The 20,676-nt window shown below is 42.6% G+C and overlaps 1 protein-coding gene across 2 annotated transcripts; it reads left to right on the top strand.

Annotated features, from left to right (window-relative positions):
• The first annotated feature begins 2,842 nt into the window (after positions 1–2,842).
• LOC111961183 (carbohydrate sulfotransferase 1-like) lies at positions 2,843–15,830 on the top strand. Of its 2 annotated transcripts, XM_070443089.1 has the most exons (3): positions 2,843–2,948; positions 10,936–11,110; positions 14,164–15,830. In XM_070443089.1, the coding sequence occupies exons 1-3, from the start codon at positions 2,946–2,948 to the stop codon at positions 15,306–15,308; spliced, it is 1,323 nt and encodes a 440-aa protein (XP_070299190.1). In that variant the 5' UTR covers positions 2,843–2,945; the 3' UTR covers positions 15,309–15,830. The 2 variants fall into 2 exon arrangements, with proteins under 2 accessions (XP_070299190.1, XP_023839039.1); XM_023983271.3 differs by lacking the exon at positions 2,843–2,948 and having other exon boundaries at positions 10,885–11,110.
• Positions 15,831–20,676: the final 4,846 nt, after the last annotated feature.

The following is a 20,676-nucleotide window of genomic DNA, read 5'->3' as shown; positions in this document are numbered from 1 at the left end:
TTCTCCCACTGTATATATATATATATATATATATATATATATATATACACAATGGTGTGTAACGATGGTATGGATAGTATATGAATAGAAAAGGTGTGTACAGCACTAGTTATATCGGATGAGACACGACTCGAATACAGTATGTACAGTACATATAAAATGGGTAAAACAGCATGTAAACATTATTTAAGTGACAAGTGTTCAATGACTAGAATACAGTATATGCATATACAGTGGGTAAAACAGTATGTAAACATTTTTAAAGTGACCAGTGTTCAATGACTTGATGTACATAGGGCAGCAMTCTATACGGTGCAGGGTAGAGTGCTGGGTGGTGCGTTGATCTGACCGCACCACCCTCTGGAGAACCCTGTGGTTGCATACAATGCAATTGTCGTACCAGGTGGTGATACAGCCCGACAGGATGCTCTCAATGGTATATCTGTAGAAGTTTGTGAGGGTCTTAGTGGCCAAGCCAAATTTCTACAGCCTCTTGAAGTTGAAGAGGTGCTGTTGCCCCTTCTTCACCACGCTGTCTGTGTGAAGGGACCATTTCAGGGTGTCAGTGATGTGCACGCCGAGGAACTTGAAGCTTTTGACCCTCTTCACTGTGGCCCCGTTGATGTGGATGGGGGAATGCTCTCTCTGCTGTTTCCTGTAATCCACGATCTGCTCCTTCGTTTTATTGACATTGAAGGAGAGGTTATTTTCCTGGTACCACTCCGCCAGTGCTCTTACCTCCTCCCTGTTGGATTTCTCATCGTTGTTGGTGATGAGTTGGATACATGCATGGCCACGCAGTCATGGGGGAACAGGGAGTACAGGTGGGGGCTGAGCACACACCCCTGTGGGGCCCCCGTGTTGAGGATCAGCGTGGCGGAGATGTTGTTGCCTACCTTCACTACATGCGGTCGGCTTGTCAGGAAGTCCAGGACTCAGTTGCACAGGAAGGGGTTCAGACTGAGGGCCTTGAGCTTAGTGATGAACTTGGAGGGTACTATGGTGTTGAAGGCTGAGCTGTAGTCGATGAATAGCATTCTTACATAGATATTTCTCTTGTCCCGGTGGGATAGGACATTGTGCAGTGCAATGGCGATTGCGTCGTTCATAGATCTGTTGGGGCGATATGTGAATTGTAGTGGGTCTAGGATGTTGGGTTAGGTGGAAGTGATATGATCCTTAACTAGCCTCTCAAAGCACTTCATGATGACAGAAGTGAGTGCAATGGGGCAATAGTCATTTAATTCAGTTACCTTCACTTTCTTGGGTACAGGAACAATGGTGGACATCTTGAAGCAAGTGGGAACAACAGACTGGGATATGGAGAAATGTAATATATCCGTAAACACTCCTGCCAACTGGTCTGCACATGCTCTGAGGATGCGGCTTGGGATGCCGTCTGGGCCGGCAGCCTTGCAAGGGTTAACACACTTAAATGACTTACTCACGCCGGCCACAGAGAACGAGAMCACACAGTTCTCGTAAGCATCGGGGGCCTACGTCGGCATCTCGATGTGGTTTTCCTTGAAGCGGGTGAAGGTGTTGAGCTAGTCCGGGAGCGAGGCGTCGGTGTCCACGACGTGGTTGGCTTTCCCTTTATAATACGTGATTGTCTGGAATCCCTGCCACATACGTCTTGGGTCTGAGCCATTGAATTGCGACTCCACTTTGTCCCTGTACTATTGTTTTGCCTCTTTGATTGCCTTACGGAGGTCAAAGCTGGTCTGTTCGTACACGTCCATGGTCCCAGTCACCTTGCCATTGTTAAATGCAGTGGTTCGCGCTTTAAATTTTACGCAAATGCTGCCATCTATCCATGTTTTTTGGTTTGGATAAGTTCTAACTGTCACAGTGGGAACAACATCTTCTATGCACTTCCTGATGAACCACGTCACAGAGTCAGTGTATACTTTTATACTATTCTCATAGGTGACCTGGAACATTTCCCAGTCCGCATGATCAAAACAATCTTGAAGCATAGATTCCGATCGGTCAGACCAATGTTGAACAGTCCTTACCACGGGAGCTTCCTGTTTACGTTTCTGCCTATAGGTGGGGAGGAGCAGAATAGAAGCTTGATATAAAAAGCTCCATCCTGGTGGCACAGAGGACTAATTCCATGGACAGAAAACAGAGGATTGTAGGTTTGAGTCTCACCGATGTGGTTGCATGCCTAAGGAAATTAAGTTCCATGTGTTCTATCTGTGCTTGGAGTTTAAAACAGTGAACGCAAAATTACCTAGCAGTGTCATTAAGTCTTACTGAAACATTCAGTTAAAGTTTTGAGGAAGTTATTCAAAACCTCCAAATAACCTATGAATTCCATTCTCAATGTCAATAAAACCTCCCAGGAAAACTTTCAAGGAACCAGAGTAAAACGTTCTCAGAACCTCCCTGCAACCTAAAAATAAATGTTACCCGAACAGGGAAAACTTTTACATCTCTTGTCAGAACATTTAAAAAACTTTACATTTTACCGGTCAGGAAACCTATGGCTTTGATCCCACAATCAATGTGAAACCAAAAACATTAGTTCCTACAACTTCAAAGGAACCAAATGTGCTATCTGGGCAGGTTGTTTTGGTTACCATATGAACCTGTTTTCCCAAATCTAGTATAGTTTTACAGTTATTCTAAAATGTGTGATGATTCAAAGCCTATTATAAGCCTATTATATAAGACATCGAAAGAAACCAACTATTGAGTCAGCTATGGGCTGAAAATGACACGGGGGAGGCTTACTGCTTTGCCTCTTCAAGAGCTCTCTGCTGCTCAATTCCTTTGCGCGTTTCCACAACCCGGCGCTGCTCGTCCTCTCAGTTCCCACTGCTCATCCCACTCCGCTACTGMACAAACGGTTGAGAACACGAAGATGCTTACGGAGCTCCTCTAAAAGGGTGCCACCAATGAATTTGACTTTACCGAGCTGATTTGGCAGAGTTTATATGGTAAGATGCATTTATTTATTTATTGCTGTTTTGTATTTAGTGTTGGTTCATACGGCAACATTTGTGTGACTGTGAACTAGTATATTATCTACACTGTTATTATTATCAGATATAGTAACTGCCAGTGATGAATTACGACGGACTTGAACTCACGTTTAGGCTTACCTGGACTGCACAGGTTACCGAACCGTGCAACATATAGGCTACGGTTATGTTGGAGGATGTTGGCGCTGCGCCACCGATAGTTTGCATTATTGTGTGATTTCTTATCTTATATCTTAGAGAACATGTCATTGACTGTGCATTTTCTTGGCACCAGGTACACGACGCCTTACACCCTGTTGCTCTGAGTTGATGGAGGAGACATATATAACGTTTTATTTGAATAACATTTAGATATCACTCTTTTGTTTAAAATGCACCTATATGTTCAATATTTTATTAACACTTGCCATTTTTTTACATGAGATGATTATAAACTTTCATGAGCACCACAACACCACCACCACCAAATGTTAGATATTTCCTTTGTAGTTTATCTATTGTCTTTCTAACTACTTGATTATGCTCTGTGGGTTGTATATAGCCTATGTGATTGTGTGTGTGTAAATGCACACACCTGCATAAGTTTGCATGTTGCATGAGGCATTTATGTCCTGTTTAATAATCATGTCTATGCATTCAGTGTAAAGACAGGTGCTGTAAGTCAAAATGTACAAGATAAGATCCACAATTGACCTTTCCACATCTCAAAGTGCCAGTTTGCATTTCTCTTTTCTGTGAGGCACAGGGAGACATGTAGGACTAGATTCATCTTCTGTCATATCACCGGGGTTAGTCTGTAGCCTCAGGTCAGTAGAGCTTCTCTCTCTGTGAGAGTGCACCCTTCTCTCTCAGCTGGTCTGCCTGTGGCTGTTGCATGTCAGCTACTGTATGTGACTTGCCCCCCTGGCAGAGGAGAGAGTTGGGGGAGATTCTGGCAAGCAAGATCCACTCAGGGGGGCCCTAACCAATTTTTTAAAATGGTGTATTCATACTTTTAGCTGTCAGCATTGTCCATTGTCACTTCTTTCACCTGCTTCCCTAAAACCCCGCTATCTATCTATCAATCAAATGTATTTATAAAGCCCTTTTACATTAGCAGTTGTCACAAAGTGCCTATACAGATACCCAGCCTTAAACCCCAAAGAGCAAGCAATGCAAATGTAGAAGCACGGTGGCTAGGAAAAACTTCCTAGAAACGCAGGAACCTAAGAAAAAACCTAGAGAGAAACGAGGCCCAAGGTTGGCCAGTCCTCTTCGGTCTGTGCCAGATGGAGATTATAAGAGTACATGGCCATTAAAGCCAAATCAAAGATGTTCAAACATTCATAGGTCAAATAATAATCACAGTGGTGATAGAGGGTTCAACAGGTCAGCACCTCAGGAGTAAATGTCAGTTGGCTTTTCATACCCGAGCAGAGAGAGAGAGAGAGAGGTCTGGGTAGCACCTCCAGGGAACAGGTCAGGTTTCCATAGCCACAGGCAGAACAGCAGAAACTGGAGTAGCAGCACCACCAGGTGGACTGGGGACGGGGACAGCCAGGAGTCGTCAGGCCTGAGGCATGGTCTTAGGGTTCAGGTTCTCTGGGAGGGGAGAGAGAGAGCATACCTAAGATCACACAGGAAACCAGAAAAAGCATATTTTGTTATTACAGCCTGAATTCAAAAGGATTAAATATACTTTTTTTTCTCACCCATCTACACACYATACCCCATAATGAAAAAGTTAAAATATGTTTTTAGAAATGTTGGCAAATTTATAGTAAATGAAGAACAGAAATATCTAATTTACTTAAGTGTTCACACCCCTGAGTCAATGTTAGAATCCCCTTTGGCAGCGATTACAGCTGTGAGTCATTTTGGGTAAGTCTTTAAGAGCTTTGCACACCTGGATTGCACAATATTAATCTTWAAAAAATTCTGCAAGCTCTGTCAATTTGGTTGTTGATTATTGCTAGACAGCCATTTTCAAGTCTTGAAATAGCTTTTCAAGCCGATTTAAGCTAAAACTTTAACTACGCCACTCAGGAATAGGGCTGTTGCGGTGACCGTATTACCGGCGGTCACGAGTCATGAAGGCAGTCAAATTCCATGTGACCGTTTGGTCATGTAATTAGGCTTCTCCAAGCTCTGATGCTACTGATGGTCATTAGTAGCCTACCAACTGCCTGGTACTCAGCACTCTATTGTCCCTCCAATCACTCTGACACCAATGCAAATGTATTCGAAAATCTAATCAAACACTTCATGAGAGCCCATTTCAATAGGCTATGTATGCAATTGCGTGAGAAAACAGAGTGATAAGCCTCTACTGAAAAGAGGAGGATCAGTTTCTATAGGCTAGGCCTACTATATTTATATAACCTTCCTAATATTAAGCACATTGCTTGTATTTACAACAGGAGTATAGCCTACCTGGCTGGCATGAAAATAAAGCACCGGGGAAAAGTGTCCTCCATTCGCTATTTTTCTGCTGCCCCTGTTTCGATACAGGTGCATGATYATGGTTCATTCTAAATTTWAAAAAATGGTTCACACATATTATTTAGTATATGTAAAGACAAGATTAAATCAAGAATAGTCTGATTGGTGACAATATTAGCCTATCACTTGTGAATTATATGTTATCACTTGTGAATGATGTCTACCATAAGAAAAAGCCTTTTTTGCGAGTTTTTCAATCATAGTCGCACACCTCATGTAGCCTAGCCCATAGGGCCTATATGTTTTAATAAGGTTTGTATCACAACTAAAGGGGCCAAATAACTTCTTAAATTTAAGCACATGAATCCGCTTTACAAGGGGTGTAGAGCCTAACTGGCATACATAAGCAGCGTGTGAGTTTCAAGTTTGGGGAAGATCATTTCCCCCATAAAAATGCACCTTTATAATAAAAGCATTACATGCATAATCGCATTTGTGGTCACTTTTGATAATGGTGTTTTCCCACTAATGGATCATTCACGCTTAAAGCCAACTGCCATGTGTGCATTGCTGTGCTTATAATATGAAGAAATAGCCTAATAGTTTATCAACATTTTAAGCTAAATGTTCTCATCTGTTGCGTCAGCCTCATTGCGTGGTTGTATTAATTTGGCATCTATCGCATCCCACAACTGTCCCAGACCATGTTTGGAATATTTATTTCTTGCACAGAATAGAATAGGTCAAGTCTTCACTTGTAGCCTGTGAGAAAGACCCGATCACGTGATGGAGAGCTGTGTGAGTGAGATGAGAGGTGCTTCAGAGCGAGCAGCATTTAGGGAGAAGGGCTGCAAATGGCCTGGATTTTTTTAGGGTGCATCGTGGTCACACAAAGGGGATGCTGCAGGGAAATTRGTGGCATTATCAGGTGCTTCTAAAATTGTGAATGAGAGACTGACGAAGTGTGTACAGCCTGTGCAAAAAAACTAAGCAGAGCTCATGCTTTTCAAGCAACTTAAAAAAAAAAATCATCATTATTGTTGCATCATGCAGCCTTACAATGTATTAAAAATCAAAACATAGAGTTCAACATTTGTAGAACAACTAAAGTTACATTAATAACTCTAAATTAAGCATATAGGAGTACCTATTTCTTTGTTAACCGCTCAACACAGAATAGCCGCATGTGTAAACTTCCTCAAATCGTTTGGGGGAAATATCCTTTCTATTTTATTCAGCTTTGTTCAATTGTATTCTTCATACTATAACAGAATATAAAATAATGCCACGGAATTCTAAGAAAATCTTGTCTGCTATGAACTAGTGTAACCCACAGCCATTTGGCATAGCCAGATCAGGACCTAACAAAAGGACAACTCAGAGTATGCTATTCTGTTCTTCTGAAATAGACTACATTTTTTCATATCATGCTTCTTTAGACCCGTCTAAAATAAATAATGGATTTATTGTGAAGTTGTAGGCTATATGATATGGATTTATTTGACTTTTTAAAATGTAGATGTTCCAAAGGTCTGCATCAGTGGGCTGGAAGCCAGGAGATGCTAAATGTGTTTATGTTAATTAACGGTCAATTACCATGAGCCCAACAGTTATTTGCTTGATGATCACCAGCTGACGAAATTTCGTGACCGCCTCCACCCTACTCAGGAACATTCAATGTCTACTTGGTAAGCAACTCCAGTGTATATTTGGCCTTGTGTTTTAGGTTATTGTTCTGCTGAAAGGTGAATTTGTCTCCCAGTGTCTGTTGGAAAGCAGACTAAACCAGGTTTTCCTCTAGGATTTTGCCTATCCGTTTCATTTTATCCCCAAAAATTCCTAAGTCCTTGCCGATTACAACCATACCCATAACATTATTCAGCCACCACCATGCTTGAAAATATGAAGAGTGGTACTCAGTGATGTGTTGTTTTGGATTTTCCCCAAACATAACGCTTTGTATTCAGGAAATAAAGTTCATTTCTATGGCATTACATTTTTTGCAGTTTTACTTTAGTGCCTTATTGCAAACAGGATGCATGTTTTGGAATATTTTTATTCTGTACAGGCTTCCTTATTTTCTTCACTCTGTCATTTAGGTTAGTATTGTAGAGTAACTACAATGTTGTTGATCCATCCTCTGTTTTCTCTTATTTATAAATTCTTTATTTGAAACAAGATCAGTTTTAAAACCACATTTATCTCTCATTTCATGAGATACAAAACAAGAAATGATGCAAACAACTGATTGTAATTTCTTTGTTGATTGAAAAAAATAATTAGGCTATTTTTAATCGTACTACACCGGCTCCGATCCTCGTCGGATGTGGCAGGGCTTGCAAACTATTACAGACTACAAAGGGAAGCACAGCCGAGAGCTGCCCAGTGACACGAGCCTACCAGACGAACTAAATAACTTCTATGCTCGCTTCGAGGCATGTAACACTGAAACATGCATGAGAGCACCAACTGTTCCGGATGACTGTGTGATCACACTCTCCGCAGCCGATGTGAGTAAGACCTTTAAACAGGTCAACATTCACACGTCTGTAATACCAACATGTTTCAAGCAGACCACCATAGTCCCTGTGCCCAAGAACACTAAGGTAACCTGCCTAAATGACTATCGACCCGTACCACTCACTTCTGTAGCCATGAAATGCTTTGAAACACCATTATCCCAGAAACCCTAGACCCACTCCAATTTGCATACCGCACCAACAGATCCACAGATGATGCAATCTCTATTGCACTCCACACTGCCCTTTCCCACCTGGACAAAAGGAACACCTACTGTATGTGAGAATGCTATTCATTGACTACAGCTCAGCGTTCAACACCATAGTGCCCTCAAAGATCATCACTAAGCTAAGGACCCTGGGACTAAACAGATCCCTCTGCAACTGGATCCTAGACTTCCTGACAGGCCGTCCCCAGGTGGTAAGGGTAGGTAACAACACATCCGCCACACTGATCCTCAACACGGGGGCCCCTCAGGGGTGTGTGCTCAGTCCGCTCCTGTACTCCCTGTTCACTCATGACTGCATGGCCAGGCACAACTCCAACACCATCATTAAGTTTGCTGATGACACAACAGTGGTAGGCCTGATCACCGACAACGATGAGACAGCCTATAGGGAGGAGGTCAGAGACCTGACCATGTGGTGAAAAGACAACAACTTCTCCCTCAACGTGATCAAGACAAAGGAGATGATTGTGGACTACAGGAAAAGGAGGACCAAGCACGCCCCTATTCTCATCGACGGGGCTGTACTAGAGCAGGTTGAGAGCTTCAAGTTCCTTGGCGTCCACACCATCAACAAACGAACATGGTTCAAGCACACCAAGACAGTCATAAAGAGGGTACGACAAAACCTATTCCCCCTCAGGAGACTGAAAAGACTTGGCATGGGTCCTCAGATCCTCAAAAGATTTTACAGCTGCACCATCGAGAGCATCCTGACGGGTTGCATCACTGCCTGGTATGGCAACTGCTCGGCCTCCAACCGCAAGGCACTACGGAGGGTAGTGTGTACGGCCCAGTACATCACCGGGGTCAAGCTTCCTGCCGTCCAGGACCTCTATACCAGGCGGAGTCAGAGGAAGACCCTAAAATTCGTCAAAGACTCCAGCCACCCTAGTCATAGACTGTTCTCTCTGCTACTGCACGGCAAGCGGTACCAGAGCACTTAGGTCCAAAAGGCTTCTAAACAGCTTCTACCCCCAAGCCATACGACTCCTGAACAGCTAATCAAATGGCTAGCCAGACTATTTGCACCTCCSCAACTATGCATAGCCACTTTAACAACCCTGCCTGCGTGTCCATAATTATCTCAAACACCTCGACACCAGTGCCCCCGCACATTGACTCTATACTGGTACCCCCTGTATATAGCCCAGCTATTGTTATTTACTGCTGCTCTTTAATTATTTGTTTTTCTTATCTCTTACTTTTTTTAAACTTTTTTGTTTTTAGGTATTTTCTTAAAACTGCATCATTGGTTAAGGGCTTGTAAGTAAGCATTTCATTGTTGTATTTGGCATGTGACAAATTTGATTTGATTTATTATGTTTAAACTGGATTAATATCATACATTGCAAGTTACATTACATATATATATATTTATATTCTTCTTTTTTTTAAGTCAAGAACTTACCACTGTTCACCCCCTCCTTGTTTCATTTCAATGGTTCATCTCCTTTTCAGTTACGTTCTAATTTGTTTAAAAACACATTTTTCTCTTATCACAGCCATTGAACACTGTAACTGTTTTAAAGTCACCATTGGCCTCATGGTGAAATCCCTGAGCTATTTCCTTCCTCTCCGGCCACTGAGTTAGGAAGGATGCCTGTGTCTTTGTAGTGACTGGGTGTATTGATACACCATCCAAAGTGTAATTGATAACTTCACCATGCTCAAAGGGATATTTAATGTCTTCTTTTTTATTTTTACCCATCAACCAATAGGTGCCCTTCTTTGCGAGGCATTGGAAAACATCCCTGGTCTTTGTGGTTAAATCTGTGTTTGATATTCACAGCTCGACTGAGGGATCTTACAGATAATTTTATGTGTGGGGTACAGAGATGAGGCAGTCATTCCAAAATCATGCTAAACACTATTATTGCACACTTAGTCCATGCAACTTATTGTGTGACTTGCTAAGCACATTTTCACTCCTGATCTTATTTAGGCTAGCCATAACAATGTCTCACAACCGGCTGTGATTGGGAGTCCCATAGTGCGGCGCACAATTGGCCCAGCGCCGTCCGGGTTTGACCGTCATTGTAAATAAGAATTTATTCTTAACTGACTTGCTTAGTTAAATAAAGGTTAGATAATGATTCTTTTTTAAATGTAAACAAATTTGTTGAATACTTATTGCCTCAAGACATTTCAGCTTTTGATTTGAATTAATTTGTCAAAATTCCTAAAAACATAATTCACTTTGACATTATGGGTTATTGTGTGTAAGCCAGTGATTCAAAATCAAACATTTTTTTCTTAACACAACAAAATGAGGAAAAAGTCAAGGGGTGTGAATACTTCCTGAAGGCACTGTAAATAGGAGCAAGTCCATGTAATTCTTTATAGGTTAACAGTAAAACCTTGAAATCAGCCCTAGCATTAACAGGAGGCCAGTGTAGAGAAGCTAACACTGGAGTAATATGATCACACTTTTTGGGGTTTAGTCAAGGTTATAGCCGCCGTATTTTGCACTAGCTGAAGTTTAGTTAGTGCCTTACCCAGGTAGCCGGATAGTAGAGCATTGCAGTAGTTTAATCTGTGACAAAGGCATGGATACATTTTCTGCATACTTTTTTGACATAAAGTTTCTGATTTTTGCAACGTTACGAAGAAGGAAAAAAGCTGCTCGTAAAATATTTTTTTCTTTCCTGCTCTGGTCAGAATGTCTGCAGAAAGTTAAAATCCCAGAGGACTGCTCTTCTGCATCGCTCTTGTTCTCCCTGAGGACAGTGTGTGAGGAGTGTCACCTCTCTGTGTTTCCCCTGGTGGCTGCAGCGTGAAGGATGTAAGGCCGGAGGAGGACGCAGGATGGAGTGTTCCTGGAAGACAGTGCTGCTGCTGGTGTGTGCCTCTCTGGGGGTCCAGTACACAGCCATCCGCACCCTGAGAGACTCCCTGTCCGGGCCCTGCCACGGTGGCGTCTACCACTGTCAAAACCGACAGCCCAAAGGTAAGAGAAAACTCAAGCATGAAACCACTAATGCACAACAACAAGCACAATTGGCTGTACTCTACATGGCTTAGGGAGCATACATTCCAGTGTATCTACTTTGTGTGTCTACTGAGGAGTCTTACATTGCCAGAGCCCACACCCCAAAGGTAGGGTCAAAACTCTGCCAAGCATGTCCCCACTAACTCAGAAAAATAAGCACAAAGTGGCTATGCTAGTATATGGCTTAGGGAGCACACATTCTGCTGTATGTTCTAGCCTACTTTGTGTGTGTCTACCACTGCCAAAGCCAGCTGCCCAAAGGTCTAGGCATATCTCTGCCAAGCATGTAACCACTAATATAGAACAAGCACAAAGTGGCTGGACTGTATATATGGCTTAGGGAGCACACATGGGAGCCTGCATTATACTGTATGTACTTAGTGTGTGTCTACCGCTGTGAGAGCCAACAGCCCAAAGGTAAGGCTCTATTTGCAAAGCACATAACAAGACTGAGCAACAAACAGAAGTAGCTATACATTCGACTGTATGTATTTTGTTCTTTAATTAAAGTAGAATTTTAATTGAGACTGTGTTCTAGTCTTGCTCAGTAACTGGTAGGGTTTAAACTGAGGCCTCTATTATGTAGCTAGACTAGTGGAGGCTCCTCAGAGGAGGAAGGGGAGAACCATCCTCCACAGTGAATTTCATTTAAGAAAATATATTTTATATAGATAAAACTACACAAAATATATTCACATTCCACCAAATAATTAATTAAAACACACAGTTTTGCAACGAAGGTCTACAGGAGCCTCAACAACTTTGTAGGGTAGCACCATGGTGTAGTTGGAGGACAGCTAGCTAGCTTCCGTCCTCCTCTGTGTACATTGACTTCAATACAAAACCTAGGAGGATCATGGTTCTCACTTACACAGTAATTATGACAACTTCCGGAGGACATCCTCCAACATATCAGAGCTCTTACAGCATGAACTGACATGTTGTCCACCGAATCAAAGGATCAGAGACTGAATCTAGTACTGAAAGCATAAGCTACAGCTAGCTCAGCAGTGCATAAAATGTGGTGAGTAGTTGACTCAAAGTGAGAGAAAGACAATAGGTGAACAGTTTTGAACAAATTAATTAATTCAAAAATGGAGGAGCAAGTGAGATATATATTTTTTTACTTTCACTTATTTAGGTAGCAAATGCAGCTAGCTACTGTAGTTTAGCCTACTCAAACACCCTGCTCAAACAGAGGAATGCTATGTTAGCTAGCTGGCTATGACTATCCAACACTGGAACTCTTCCAAGTCAAGGTAAGCTTTTGGTTTTACTAATTTATTGCCACCGGGTCCCACCGGTTTAACTACTAAACGGCTTACAGGCTGTATACTGCACTACACGATTGTAGCGGGTTTACTAACGCGTTAATTCTATTAACTATGTTGACTATGATGTTGCTTTAGCTAATATGGTGACAACAATGTAGGCTCTCTGTAGCGGTTATGATATGAAGGTTTGGCTTGGAAAGGCTTTTTTTGCCTGGCCAACAGACAGCTGATGTGCTGTGCATTGAAGTCCACAAGCAAAGGGAAAAGGTGAAAGGATTCTGTTGAAAAACGTTTCTTAAACGGAAGCAAACAGAACGAAACGGGGATAAATATACCTGAATTTGTCCAATAGAAATTCTCGTTTGCAACTGCTGGACTAATGATTATACTCCTGATCAGCTAGGTACAGGCAAGAGTGTGTAACTTGGTATTGAATGTGTCACTGTCTGTCCATGTGTCACTGTCTGTCACCTAAAATCTTTCTCCTCTCGACCTGTGTGCACCTACGTTGTAACTTTCATTCATAGGCTAGGTTGTAGCAAACTCATGATGGGTATAGGGAAAATTGTTGTATCATGTAGTAGCATAAACCTATCAATGTTACATTGAACTGGGTGAATGGAATATGAATGACAGTCATCCAATATGCTGTAATAGAAATAAGGCCATGCTCATGAAAAAAATAATCGTCCTCCCTCATCTTAAACGGCACTGACAGCCACTGATTAGACAGTAGAAATAACTTGTGACTCAACTGATGGCCAGCAGTCACTTTAAATGCGACCAGTAGAGGGCATACATAGACATTTTATTTTACAATTGCTTGATAATATATTTCAAAAACCTCCTAATTGAGTATATATATTCAGGGTTCACAAGTTTGATTTTGTGAATTTTTGCCCACATAAAACATTTATGTGGTATTCATACGGGAAGAAAGTTTGTTTGCGTGGGTCATTAGTCAGTGACTCTCGAGGAGCAGAGGGAGAGAGCAAATAGTAAGCTAATACTTACCCAAGGGAAGTCCCCTTTTCATGGAGGAGAGGATGAGAGAGATGTAATATCTGTGATTCATTTTTATTCATTTGACAATTATCCTCCAGTTTATCCTCATTAATCAGCTTTCGCGGGGTGGCTGTATACGCCTTTCGTCAAGCTCGTCTCCAGATAAAAGTAACGACCCCTTTGCAATCAACTTCTCATCAGCAGTAATTACACGTTAGCAATCCGCTCTATATTTAGAGAAGAGACATTTCACCAGTCCTTGGGTAAACATCGGCAGACAAGCATCTTACTCATGCATGTTTAGCCTACTTTCTGAATTATTTAAGCAAATTGGCTGGATAGAGTCTTCAGTTGGTTTTTCTTAGTCCTCTGTTATGATGATGATACCGGATTCTATTTTACTTTTATAAACTTCTTTCATTCCACGTGTCCATGTGCCAAGAGCTTAGGATTGGTTGCAGAATGTCTTTATCTGAAATTGTATGAAAGTCAACCAATTAATATTAACAGTTACTTATAAAGTAGTAAAATAAAGAACAATCATGAAGTTGCCCTCTAAATAAGTCAACTAAGACCCATACTGTTGTATATAGACTTTTTAAATACTTAATCAACTGTATCATATTCTAGAAAGATATGCAGCTATTGTAGTTATTGCAACTATCACAGTACAATAGGCTATGTGTATTACATGGGTACAGATATCATCTCCTTGTCCCCTTGTCCTTCTAGACTCCAGGTGGAGAGCTCTGTGTGAGGACAACACGTTGCCCATGGAAACATCGGCCATGGCCTCCCGGCGCCACATCCTCCTGTTCGCCACCACCCGCAGCGGCTCCTCCTTCACCGGTCAGCTCTTCAATCAGCATCCGGCCATCTTCTACGCGTTCGAGCCCCTCTACCACGTCCAGCAGGCCTTCACCAACTCCAGTGGCAGACTGCGTCGGGCCCTGGACCGCCGGGCCCTGCTGGGGGCCTACCGGGACCTCCTCCTTAACCTCTACACCTGTGACCTACGCTTCCTGGAGAACTACATCCGCCCTGAGCCCCAGGACCACGTCACTGGGTCCTTCTTCCGCCGGAGCTCTAGCCGAGCTCTCTGCTCCCCCCCTGTGTGCCCCGAGGGTGGTGAGGGGGCCTCAGCCTCTGGGAGTCAGCCTGATGAGACCTGGTGCCCCAAGAAGTGCGGGGCGCTGAACCTCACCCTGGCCTCCATCGCGTGTCTTTCACGGGGCCACGTGGCCATCAAGACAGTGCGTGTCCCTGAGGTGGGGGACCTGCGCACCCTGACCGAGGACCCTCGGCTAGACCTAAGGATCGTTCACCTGGTGCGCGACCCCAGAGCCATCCTGGCCTCGCGCATGATGGCATTCTCTGAGCAGTTTCATGCCTGGAAGATCTGGAACGCTACAGGCAGGCAGCCGCGCTACGTAGACCTAGCTCAGATCACCAGCACCTGCAGGGACATGGCAGACTCAGCAGAGACAATGCTGCAGAGGCCGGCGTGGCTGCGTGGACGCTACCTCTTGGTGCGCTACGAGGACCTGGCCCTCAACCCCAAGGAGAAGGCTCAGGAGATCTACAGGTTTGTGGGGTTGGAGATGGATGAAAGCGTGCGCTCGTGGATCGCACATAACACCAACAACAGCGCGCCTCCTACATCCGAGTGGAACTATAAGTACTCCACCACCAGAGACTCCAAAGCCACAGCAGAGAGCTGGAGGCTGAGACTAGGGTTTGATATAGTGAGGGCTTTGCAGACTCTGTGCAATGATACACTCTCTCTTTTAGGCTACAGGGTGGTCCACTCTGTGGCTGATCTGAGAAACATGTCTAATAGTCTGGTGGAGCCCAGGCCTTTTCAGACTCTCAGATAACTGTGACCATGCAGGTGGTTGGATATAATGCTACAAGAGCTCCATAGTGTAACTGATATGTTGTCTGTGTCTTCACTCGAACACAGGCAATCCAATTTTGATCTTTAACCACTAATTGGTCTTTTGACCAATCAGATCAGCTCTTTTGCCTATAATTGGGCAAACAATCAGAATTGGGCTGCCTGTGTAAATGCAGCCAATGATACAACGTTTTATTTCACAGAAACGTTTTATGACTATGATTATGACTCTGTCTGTGTGTGTCTTCATTGCATTTAATATCTCCAAGCATGTTTTGTTTATGCCTAGCAATATAAGATATTTACCCCCAAAATTGTTGGGAATTTAAATGCATTTCATTTACAGTTTGCATGTGGTTTGAAAATTACACTCCAAAAACCGACATAACTCAACTGCCAGTCCAGTATGTTACCTGACAGTATCGAGGAGAATCTCAGGTTTTTGAGTTGTCTTAGATAAAGCTTCTTAGTGTACGTGTTTATGTGCTGCTCCATTCAAAGTTCCTGGCTCTGCTCTTATTTATTCACCCTTATTTTACCTGGTAAATTGACTGACAACATATTCTCTTTCACAGCAATGACCCGGGGAAGCTACATGTATACTTAAGGCCATATTTATACTTTACCTTAGAATGTTATGTTTTTAATCCTGGAAATTATATTGTTTCTATGTTCTTTTTCCTGGAAATTCAATGTGTCTATGTCCAATGTATTCATGTTTTATTTCCTAGAATATCAATTGCTGACGTTGCACTGATGCCAGCGCTTAGTACAGTAATTCTAGCCTCAAGTCACTCTAATGGTGTTATGTTTTCTGAGAATGGCTCGATGCAGGTCATCCATTTATGCTCACCTTAAAGGGATGGAGGGGATTTTTGTGAAATGAAAATTATAGTGCTTGCCTGACAAAGCATCTTCGAAAATGCTCTGAATGATGCCTGGAAACGGCTTAAAATGTCACAGGTAACCACACCATGAAGATCAGAGCCTGTATCCTACTTTGTATTGCAACCTGATTTCAAATGTACACTTCAGAACATTTCAGACAGAGGCCTTTGGTTGGTACACTGTATATACTATAATATATGTGTTATTAAAATAAAAGGTGTCAGTGCTTTGTCTTAAGTCTGTAAGCATCAACTGTAAATCATGTTTGTCAAAATATCATAAAGCTATGTTTATAAATGTAATATTTTCTAAATAAATCGATTTAACATAAACAAATTGTGTTTATTTGATTAAGTTAGGCTAATTGTGCTGAAGTCAGTCAAACGACAATCCTTCAATATCAAAATGAAAACCTACAGACAAGGACATTGTGGTTAGAATAATTTATGTAACTGAGCCTGGTGCTAATTCAACATCTATCATTTTATTTCCGCTCCTATCGAATTTGGATTGTCTTCAAACCAAACCTAAATCTTGTCATTGCTGATGTGGGGAAATAAACAATCAATAGTATTGACTCTGAGAGAATCCTAGTGGACAGAATTGATGTATAATGTTAAAGGTTTCTTAAAGTTTGGTGAAAGCATGGTTCTCCTATGATTATTTTGCGAACCATATGTTATCTGATTATCTGAGAACCATATGTTTCTTAGGTGAGAATTTCAGTACTTCATCATAACATTTTCTACAGGTTTCCTCATGGTTCTATTTAAAGTCACTTTCTCAGAACATTAAGAAAACTTTCCATAAAAAAACCCACAAGAAAACATTCTAAGAATGTTATTTAAAAACATACATTCCTTTCTCAGCATCAACAAAATTCTATCCTCTATCTTGTTCAGCGATCTTAATCGCTGAACTCATTGATCTTAATGAGTGCTTGTTTTCATTAAAATGGGGTTTGTATAGARTAAAATGAACAGCTTTGAATGACTTAAAAAAACTTGGCATGCTAGCTCTATCCTGATGGTACAGTGGACTAATTCCATGGATAGAGAACATAAGTTCGAATCTCACCAACACCGTGCCACAATAAAAAAAGAAATATCTTTGAAATATCTAAGCAAATTCATTTTCATGTTCTCAGAACCTTTAAAAAATGCTCAGTTTTATCTGTCAGGAAACGTGTGGCTTCGTTCCCAGAACCAATGGGAAACCAAAAACGTACGTTCCCACCACATCCAATGAACCAAATGTGCTAGCTGGGCAGCCTATGATTCAATTAGTTCATCTAACAGCCTCTCTATGGCAGGCTGCATCTCACAAACAGGAGAGGAGACAGCCATGGGTCCTTTGCCAGGTTTCCCATTTGCAATTGGCCTCAGTGCCCAAAACAGTGAGAGGTAACGTGCCATCTCGAGACACCATTTCACTGTTGAGACACTCTCCTCAGACTTACTTATTGAGATGAGTTCCGCAAGTAGTTCCTGAAGGAAACGCATTGCCCAACTAGCACATAATGTTCTAAAAACCATATGCTTCTTAGAGCTTGGTGAGAGCYTGGTTGTCCTATGGTTATTTTGCAAACAACCTTCCCACAACTTTCTGGGAATGGTGTAGGATAGTAGCTTGGCTTTGGAACATTCTCAGCACATTTAAGTAACTTGACAACAACAACAAAAAATATTGCTATTTCATTACTTTAACAAAACCTTTCCTAAAAGTTCAAACATGGTTCAATTTAATTAAAACGTTGTTAATGTCCGAGGAATGTTCTCCAACCGGTTTGTCATTGGGAATGTTRTCAAATAGTTCAGAGAACATTAAGAAACAACATGTTGTTTCTTAGTCTTGATCACGTTGAGGGAGAGGTTGTTGTCCTGGCACCACACGGCCAGGTCTGACCTCCTCCCACAAGAAAACTTCAGTAATGTTCAGAGTTCTAAAAAGGTTATTTAAAAACATATACATGCCGTTCTCAGCATCAACAGAACTCTCTCTATCCTCTATCTTGTTAAGTGTGTTCAGGTGGGAACTCCAAGCACAGATAGGACACATGGTTATTTGCTTAGGCATTAATCATGCAAACACATTTCTTTTTTTATTGGTTCAAAGCAATCAACCTAAGCTAGCAGTGTTATTAAAAGTCTTATTGAAACATGTTCTCTGGGGGCCTCCCGGGTGGCGCAGTGGTCTAGGGCACTGCATCGCAGTGCTAGCTGCGCCACCAGAGTCTCTGGGTTCGCGCCCAGGCTCTGTCGCAGCCGGCCGCGACCGGGGGGTCCGTGGGGCGACGCACAATTGGGCTAGCGTCGTCCGGGTTAGGGAGGGTTTGGCCGGTAGGGATATCCTTGTCTCATCYCGCTCCAGCGACTCCTGTGGCGGGCCGGGCGCAGTGCGCGCTAGCCAAGGGGGGCCAGGTGCACAGTGTTTCCTCCGACACATTGGTGCGGCTGGCTTCCGGGTTGGAGGCGCGCTGTGTTAAGAAGCAGTGCGGCTTGGTTGGGTTGTGCTTCGGAGGACGCGTGGCTTTCGACCTTCGTCTCTCCCGAGCCCGTACGGGAGTTGTAGCGATGAGACAAGATAGTAATTACTATACCACGAAAATTGGGGAGAAAAGGGGAGAAAATTTTCAAATTAATTTAAAAAAAAAAAGAAACATGTTCTCTGAACGTTATTTAATTGCCTTCTGTTCTTGGAACGTTAATAAAACCTCCCAGCAAAGCTTTCAGGGAACCATAGTAAAACATTCTCAGAACCTCCCTGCAACCTAAAAATTCKTGGCTTCTTATCCAGAACCAATGGGAAACCAAAAACGTACGTTCCCACCACTTCCAAGGAGCCAAATGTGCTAGCTGGGATTGCATTAATCATTGTATATAGCTAGCAATATTGATTGGATTTTGATTTCCCACCCTTTCAAGTGCACACATTGCAGCTTTCCCCTTTGAACACAGATATTCTCAGCTTCCTTAGGAACTATTAATGCCAATACCAAGAGCAAATCATACCAAAATGGCAGAAATGTGTGTTCTTTGATTAGCATATTCATGCTCTTCTCTCCTGTGCTCAAATAGTTAAATAGTCCCTGTGGTAATGTAACTTCACCCGACCCCGTAGCTGTTCRATAGCTGCTGACTCCGGGGATATTTCACAGCCGCCCTGAGAATCTATCTACAGAGGAAACTGAATAGAAACAGGATTTAAGATGCGTGGCGAGAAAGAGAGGAGCTGTCTTTCTTTGAACCTAATCTGCAAGGCTACACAAACCAACCATAAAGCAGGGTTTATGACACCCTTAYAGAAGTGTTTCATTGGCTTTTCCATCCTACTCTGACACACAAAGCTGCGAGTGGCCTGACTCAGTCCGCTAGCTAATCGCCCATCTCTTCACACTCGATACCCCTCTCTCTCTTCTCTCTGTCCTTAACCCTGCTGACAAATTTGGACTTATCGAGGCTGGCCATCACCATTGGCTGTCATCAGATACAGTGCTGACATTGTAAAGTGTGAGTGCTTTGTGTGCGTGTGCACCAGAAGAGGCTGGTGGGAGGAGATATAGGGGGATGGGCTCATTGTAATGGCTGGAATGAAATCAATGGAATGGTACCAAACACATGGAGACAACGTGTTTGACTCCATTCCATTGATTCCAATATAAAGAGGACACTTTACAGCCAATGGGGGGAGAGAAGAGAACCATCTCTGCTCTTCAGTGAAAGACACAAACGACTTCCTTCTCGGGAAACATTGATCAAGCAAAGGCCACGTGCTGGTGAAAGAAGAAAGCAGACTTTCCAGTTACAACGGCTACGGAAACCAATTGTGAAATGCTATCCAGCTTGCACTCAAAGATCGGTCCACAGCTGAAATGATCAATTGTCATTTCTTTGATATTTCTAGCATTAGGCTACGCCTTGTTCTTAGACTTCCTAAAGGTTCAAATTTATTTTATACAAAATCCAAAATAAAAAATGATCTCTCCTTGATATTATACAGTATGCAAAATGTTTTCCAGACGCTATCAAGGTCCCAACAGTGGACAAACTGTTAGCATTTTTCACTCGCCTCTTGGGGAGCCGAACATGTCATTTACTGAGGGATTAAGGAGCGGTTAAGAGACCACTCTGTGGCTCCGTATCTTTATTACAGGAGCCACACAGGCCCTGAGCACACATCAGCTTCTGTCATCCTCATCACTCACACACTGTTATTTTCTCCTGCTCAGAGATGCACCCTCCATCCTCATCCCGCCACTGCCTCCTAACCACTTCTAGCACACTCATAGTCCTACACCTCAACTATATTTCATTCCTCACCTACTGCACTGACAGTGGAATCCTCATGATGGATTTAATGGGAAGATTCTGACATTCACACGTGGTTGCACATGTGTGCACACGGTGCACGCATACTGTACACACACACGACGGGCAAGGCACACACATGGCACACACAAA

Source organism: Salvelinus sp. IW2-2015, linkage group LG4q.1:29 (genome assembly GCF_002910315.2).
Source record: "Salvelinus sp. IW2-2015 linkage group LG4q.1:29, ASM291031v2, whole genome shotgun sequence".
Classification (NCBI taxonomy): domain Eukaryota; kingdom Metazoa; phylum Chordata; class Actinopteri; order Salmoniformes; family Salmonidae; genus Salvelinus; species Salvelinus sp. IW2-2015.
Note: the sequence above shows the minus strand (reverse complement) of the source record. Positions and strands in the feature narration are given on the sequence as shown.

Excerpts from the sequence above, each read along its gene's own strand:
- LOC111961183 (XM_070443089.1), top strand. Across the intron at positions 11,111-14,163 it reads TCAAAACCGACAGCCCAAAG|ACTCCAGGTGGAGAGCTCTG; the intron begins GTAAGAGAAAAC and ends TTGTCCTTCTAG.